The sequence below is a fragment of the Camelus ferus genome, chromosome 1 (genome assembly GCF_009834535.1).
Source record: "Camelus ferus isolate YT-003-E chromosome 1, BCGSAC_Cfer_1.0, whole genome shotgun sequence".
In the NCBI taxonomy this organism is placed as follows: Eukaryota; Metazoa; Chordata; class Mammalia; order Artiodactyla; family Camelidae; genus Camelus; species Camelus ferus.
Genome location: NC_045696.1, coordinates 39,423,548 through 39,431,362, shown reverse-complemented (window position 1 = coordinate 39,431,362; position 7,815 = coordinate 39,423,548). Strand labels below are relative to the sequence as shown.

General features: G+C 34.4%; 1 protein-coding gene across 1 annotated transcript; it reads right to left on the bottom strand.

Moving 5' to 3' along the window:
• Positions 1–5,998: 5,998 nt before the first annotated feature.
• Positions 5,999–7,521, bottom strand: LOC102515767 (olfactory receptor 5K1). The gene has a single exon (XM_006181076.2). It carries the CDS (start codon positions 7,329–7,331, stop codon positions 6,363–6,365), a length of 969 nt encoding a protein of 322 aa, XP_006181138.2. The 5' UTR covers positions 7,332–7,521; the 3' UTR covers positions 5,999–6,362.
• Positions 7,522–7,815: the final 294 nt, after the last annotated feature.

Here is a 7,815-nt window from a genome sequence, read left to right as displayed (position 1 = left end):
CAGAGTATTGTCACTGTCCTAATAATCTTCTGTGTTCCCCTTATTCACCCTTCTTTCTCCCCAGTCTCTGAAAACCACTGATCTTTTTACTGTCTCCGTAGTTTTTTTGCCTTTTCCAGAATGTTATAAATTTAGAATCACACAGTATATAGCCTTGTCAGATTGGCTTTTTTCACTTAGTGAAATGCATAACAGTTTCCCTCATGCCTTTTCATGGCTTGATAGCTCATTTCTGAATAATATTTCATTTTAAACATACCACAGTTTATCCATTCAACTGCTGAAGGACAACTTGGTTGCTTTCAAGTTATGACAATTATGAATAAAGCTACTATAAACATATGCAGGTTTTGGGTGGGCATATGTTTTCAACTCCTTTGGGTAAATACCAAGGAATGTAATTGCTGGATGATATGATAAGAATATCGTTAGTTTTGTAAGAAACTGCCAAACTCTCTTCCACAGTGGCTATACCATTTTGCATTTCCATCTAGAATGGGAATTCCTGTTGGTCCACATCTTTGCCAGCATTTGGTGGTGGTGTTATTCTAGATTTTGGCCATTCTACTAGATGTATAATGGTGTCTCGTTTTAATTTTCATTTTTATTGATGGCATAAGATGCCGAGAACCTCTTCATATGTTTATTTACCATCTATACATCTTCTTGGTAGAGATAGCTGCTAAGATCTTTGGCCTAGTTTTTAATCTGCTAGGTTGTTTTCTTATTGTTGAGTTTTAAGAGTTCTTAATATATTTTGGAAAACAGTACTTTATCAGATGTGTCTTATGCAAATATTTTCTCCCGATCTGTGGGCTTGTCTTTTCATTCTCTTGTCTTGTAATGTCTTTTGCAAGCAGAAAATTTTAATTTTAATGAAGTCCAGCTTATCAATTTTTTCTCCTATGAATATGCCTTCGGTGTTATATCTAAAAAGTTGTTGTATATCCAAAAGTAATCTAGTTTTTCTCATCTGTTATCTTCTAGGAATTTCTTAATACTGAATTTTTCCCTTTAAGTCTGTGATACATTTTAAGTTAATTTTTGTGAAGGGTGTAAGGTCTGTTAGACTTATTATCATTATTTTTGCACGTACATGTGTTGAGTTGTTCCAGCACCGTTTGTTGAAATGACTATGTTGGCTTCATTGCATTGCTTTTGCTCCTTTGTCAAAGATCTTATGATTATATAAATGTGAGTCTATTTCTGGTCTCTCTTCTATCCATTGATCTATTCATCTATTCTTGTGCCAATGCCACACTGTCTTGATTGCTGTAGCTCTATTGTATGTCTTGAAGTTAGGTAGTGTCAGTTCTCCAACTTTGTTCTCCTTAAATATTGTGTCAGCTATTCTGGGTCTTTTGCCTCGCCACATAAACTTTAGAATTAGTTTGTCAATATTCACGAAATAACTTGCCTGGATTTTGATTGAGATTGCACTGAATCTGTAGATCAAGTTGGGGCATCTTTACAATATTGAGCCTTTCTACCCATAAACATAGAAAATCTCTCTGTTGATTTTATTCTTCTTTGGTTTCTTTTATCAAAGTTTGATAATTTTCTTCATTTAGATCTTATATATACCTTGTTATATTTATACCTAAGCATTTCATTTTTATGGATGCTAATGTAAATGGTACTATGTTTTTTAATTTCAAATTCCACTTGTCCATGCTATTATATAGGAAAGCAATGCTTTTAAATGTACTTTTGTATAACCTTGTATCCTGAAACTTTTCTATAATTGCCTATTAGTTCCAAGAGTTTTTTTGTTGATTCTTTCATATTTTCTACATAGACAATCATGTCATCTGTGAACAGTTTTATTTCTTTCTTCTCAATCCATATCCTTTTTATTTTCTTTCCTTGTTTCATTGCATTAACTAACACTTCCATTACAATGTTGAAAAGCTGTGATTTTCTTTGCTTCCTTCTTTGTTCCTGATCTTAGTGGGCAAGCTTCAAGTTTCTTACCAGTAGATTTGAAGTTAACTGTAGATTTTACATAGATATTATTTATGCAGTTGAGGAAGTTTTCCTCCATTCTTGGTTTACTGAGAGTTTCTGTATGAGTGGGTATTCAAGTTTTGTCAAAAGTTCTTTACGCATTAGTCATGTGATTATGTAATTTTTTTCCTTTAGCCAATTAATGTAATAGATTCCATTGTTTTTTTAGTATTGAGCCAGCATTTCACACATGGGATAAATCCCACTTGGTCATGGTGTATAATCTTTTTATATATTGTTAGATTCACCTTGCTAATATTTTGTAGAGAATTTTTGCTTCTGTGTTTATGAAAGATATTAACTCTTGTTTTCCTGTGATGTCTCTGTCTGGTTTTGGTATTGGAGTAATGCTGGCTTTATAGATGAGTTAGAAAGTATTCCCTTTGCTTCCATCTTTGGAAAGAGATTGTAGGAAATTGGTATAATTTCTTCCTTAAGTATTTTGTAGAATTTATCACTTGAACCTATCTGGGCCCAGTGCTTTTTGTTTTTGAAGTTATTAGTTAATAATTCAATTTCTTTAATAGATATAAGCATATTCATATTATCTATTAATTTTGTGTGAGTTTTGGCACAATATGTGTCTTTCAAGAAATTGGTCCATTTCATCTAGGTTAGCAAATTTATAGACACAGAGTTATTTATAATATTCCTTTATTATCCTTTTAACGTCCAAGAGATGTTTGGTTTTTAAGAGTCTGAATAGTTAACCACTAAGTAGTCCCAGAAGAAATATTTTAGAACATATTATCTTTGTCATTATAGAGTCATAAAGAAAATTGTTGCATGTATTTTTAAAATTATCTTTAAAATTCAGTTTTCTAAAGTTTTGAAAGTTGTTTATCCATTAACTACAAGATCCGTGGTATATCAGTTATGAGCCGATACTGGAAACCATGTGGTGAATTGGTTCACTGATATAGCAGATTTGCACCAGCAAGCAAAGCCAACTTCAGAGCAATTTGTGGGGAACTGGAAATGAGGAGTAATGTGATCCTAAAGAAGAATGATCTGTAAAGGGGAGGTAAATGGCATTCACAGAGGTATAATAAATACTTTTCAGTCCACCAAACTCTGGATACTCAGATACTTCACAGTTCATCCTGGTAACAGAGATAGTTTATGAGGGTTTAGTAAGAGCTCAATAATTAAAATGTAAAAAGAAAGTATTTCTGGCATTAAAAAATCTACAGATTAGTCGAAACATTAATCTTTGTTTATATAATGAGGTAAAATTTTGATATAAGCTGATGAAGCAACACAGAGGTTCTCATTATCATGGGATCAATCTTCATGTCCCAGAAGTGACAAAGCTTTCTTAGGGAAGTAAGAATTGTCATGACATACAAATATTCTTGAGTGAACTAACCACTTATAGAATTAATTTCCCCTTAAACATCCCTCCCCGCTTAAGACTACTACCTTCATCCATTGTACTGACATCTTACTTGCTCACCGATTTTCTGATTGTGGTAGCATTATTCAAACTCAGTGTGAAATGATTTTGAGAAAGATGCAGTAGGCTTCATAAAGTTAATAAAAGTGGTGTTGGGGAACTGCCTGAAGGAAATGTGAAATCCCATTGACAAGTGGGCCTAGTAAAGTTAGAACAACTGAAAAGTGAATAATAAATGAGAAAAACGACAACAGATTCATTAGCTAAGAATTTGTACAATAAGAACTATGAGGGACCCTTGGTTGAGGGTCCTTTGGGTATGCTACTAATTTGCTCCATTATTATCATTCATTACTATTATTCCCTGAATTGAAAAGTTAAGATTATATCTAGTTAGCATTCTTTATTCTTTTGGAAAATAATACCGAGAAAAACACTTGACACTTGATTCATTCTTTGTAAAATTAGTACACATTTATGATTATAACTAAATTTTGGTTAAATATGAGATAAAGTATTTCTGTAAGTTTGCTTTGTTTTTCAAAGTGAAGTCCTAAATAAATCTCTTTTTTCTCTGCTTACTATGAAATATTGGTCAAGATTATAAAAGGATTCATTTTATGGGATTTTTCTCTCTATAATAGGCAACACTTAGATGAAGTCTGTCTATAATTCTATTTTGCCCAATGATCATTCCTGCCACTTTAGATAGCAGCTTGTGAAGTCAGATTGATTGCTGTAAGAGAAGGAGACCAGAGCACAGCAATGTCAATCTCACATTCTTTTTTTCCCCCTAAACGTACCTTTGAAAACCTAGAGAGAATAATTTGAGAAAGCCTCACTTTTGAGGACTGTTCCAAAATGAAAATGTATTCTGTAAAAGTAGATTTTTGGAAGCATTTGTAATGATGTAATAGCTAGATATACCCTAGAAATAAAGATTCAGTGAATTGAGGGGGAAAAAGAAAAGTCAGAGGGGAATAATTTGTATTTTCTAAGATGGGGGTCTGTGGCTTAAATTCCCAAGGTTGTCCTGGGCATGAGATGGGGAGACAATCAAATGCCCATAGAATTTGGAGATTTATGGGCAAAAGGGACCTTCCAGAGGGACCCATGAAAACCTTCAAAACCCTGTGTCATACTGGTACAGCAAGTCATCAGAAGTACAAAAATGGAGCCCTTGAACTTTTCCTTCAACTAGGTGCTTTTGCTGAAATGCTTTCATGTGTAGCCTGGGGACTAGACATGAATGCAGAAACCAAAACTGATGGTGGCCCGAAGAGATAATCAGAAGGTCCAAAAGGACCAAACATCTTAGAAGACTGCAGCATGGACAAAGCTCCATCTGTAACATGACACCTGTCTTTAATGTCTTATCAGGCAAATACTTCTGCATTTAGATGCAACCAAGAAAGAATGGAGGTAGGGTTGAGCCAATCCTAAATCATGGGATTTGAATTTGAAACAACCTAGGATATCTTGAAATGTCTCCATTTAAAATCTTGAAATGTCTGAATATATAGAATGAGCTGGATTAGATTTTTTTTGAAGGTCATAAGATAAACTAAGTGGTTATAATTTTGTACTCATGAATTAAGGAATTGGAAATACTGTATCCGCATTCCTACTACATTTTCTAAACAGACTCAACATGTTGACTTTCCATGTGAGGTCAGCCTTGAGTGGACTGGACCATAGTTGCAACCTGACAATTGCCTTCTGGGAATTTAGATGTGACCCCAGAACATCAAGAGAAGTGGAAGGGGGAATTTTTATTTTACTTGATAGGGATCCTTCTTGATCTAGAAGTTAGTCATTAAAATCATGGCAATGTTCTATTATTTAAGAAGCTGGAAGACCCGATATTGGTAACGGTATATCCCACCCCCTAGAGTAGTGTTTCCACAATAGCAGGCTCTCAGATCTATGTTGAAAGTAATTCTTTGAATATGTCACATTAAGATCATGCAGTACTACCTACATCCCACAACTTCAGGTTTTGCAATAATGAAAAGAAAAAAAATGTTTTAAGTAAGTTCTATCCATAGCTCAACAAGCATACTTTTCTTCACCTCTACATATAATATAATAGTGTCCCCATTTTTGAACCCCTTCCTAACCTCTTGAAAAGGTGGATAGAGTTTTCCCTAGCTCACTGACAATCACCTCTTCAAATCCTAAATGAGGTTTTACTGCTTGGCTGGAACTTTGTGTCATGACATTTTTATGCATGTACATATGAGCATAAATAAATGTCTGTGAAGATAACTACTCTCGAAAATTGATGTTCCATCTTTAATTATTCAACTCCATAGGAACTTGGAAATATACTACTCATTTTTATTTGATGCTTTTATTTCCTCACTACCTCTATTCTACCTACAATCTCCCTCAAAATGCTATTAAAAGTGACTCCTCAAAATTTACTTGCCTCAGTTTTGTCACTCATGATTGTAAGTGATTTCATTGGTTGAAGGTTCACATACCCTTAAACCCTTTGAGCTTAACTGGAGTGCTCATGCTCCAATCTATTAATGTAGGCTAGCTATTAATTTTTAATAGATTTATCCTTTATATTTGTAACTGCTAGTTTTGTTGTTTCTCTTCCTTTTTTTCTCAGCCTGACAAATTATATTTTTTTCCAGTTTTATTGAGATATAATTGTTGTTTATCTTTTGTGTGCTGATAATCCCTGATTCTGACACAATCCATGACCTTGACAACCTACTGTACTGTTTCTTGAATGAATTCAAAGTTTGGTTTTGATTTTTGTTATTTTGAATTAAGATTTAGCACAGTTTACTCCTTCCTGTGTATTTTCTACTTTACATATTGCTGTTTAAGTTGATTATATTTTGGCATATTTTAATATTTTACATACAATTTGTGCCTTTTTCTCTGTGTAATTTCACTTGGAAGTTTTTTTTTTTTTTTTTTTTTTTTTTTTGCATTAAAGTCATTAAGCTACAGTAGGGGTCATTTGTTTCAAATTCTTTTGAGATTTTTTTTCCTTCAAAATTTTTCTCAAGACAGTTATTACTTCCTTATTTCTTAGGCTATAAATGAAAGGATTTAGTAAGGGAACTACTTCTGTAAACAGAATAGCAGCTGGTATATCTTTATCCCCTTCTTCAAGCAAATTTGGTCTAATGTACATGAAGAAAAGAGATCCATAGAATAATGAAACAGACAAAAAGTGAGATGCACAGGTAGAAAAGGCTTTGACCCTTCCCTGTTTGGATTTCATTTTGAAAATGGTAAAGAGAATGTGGAGATAAGATATTAAGACACTACCAATTGTGAAGACTTGAATTGAGCCTGAAAAGATAAATAGTACCAGTTCGTTGACATACGGGTCAACACAGGAGAGTCTGTATAAAGGGAGAATATCACAATAAGAGTGGTTGATGTGATTAGATCCACAGAAAGCTAACCTAAATAAAAGTCCTACATGGATCGTGGAGTGCAGGTTTCCAGCTGTGTAGGCCCCTGTGGTCATCTGAATGCAGAGTTTCTTTGACATCATTGTGTGGTACTGCAGTGGGTTACATATGGCCACATAGCGATCATAGGCCATTGCTGCCAGGAGAAAGCAGTCTGCAGTTTCAACACTGCAAAGAAAATAAAATTGTGCCATGCATTCATAGAGGGAAATCATTCTGTTTTCAGAAAAGAAATTTGCTAACATCTTAGGAGTAATGGCACAGGCACAGCAAGAGTCCACAAGAGCAAGGTTGCCCAGAAAGATGTACATTGGTGTGTGAAGACGATGCTCTTTTGAAATCAGTATCACCAGGCTAAGATTCCCCACCATGGTGATCAGGTAGGTGGCAAAGAACACCAGAAACAGCATGGTCTTCAGCTCTGGATGGTCTGTAAATCCTGTGAGTATAAACTCATTTTTTGTGGTATGATTTTCTTTAGCCATTCCTGACTCCTCTGTTGAGAAAAAAATTGTAGAGAAATGAGGTAGTTTATAATATGCCCAGTTCAACTACTGAGCTCTCTCTGACTCAGAAGGACAAAGAGCATCTTCCATAATGCTTTCACAACTCACATGGATTTTGGTGCATGCTCGTTTCTGGGGAGTATCAATCTCCTGGAGCTGTTAACTTTTAAGCTAGTTGCTTAACATTTTCCCAGAATCTTTTCAAGAAAGACATCAGATTAGATTCACAAGGATGGCTTTTCAGGTCTTGAGAGGAAAAATCAGTGCAAAAAACTTCTCTGTATGGATTAGGGAAAACTGACCCATAATTTCGGTGTTAGCAATTGGTTTCAGTGTTTGCAAACAATTTCAATGACTGCATCTGTTCACATTAACAAGGTTGTTTGAAAGACTATTTTCATACCCATGTTCATAGAAGCATTATTCAGGATAACCAAAGGTGGAAACACCTCAACTGGATGAA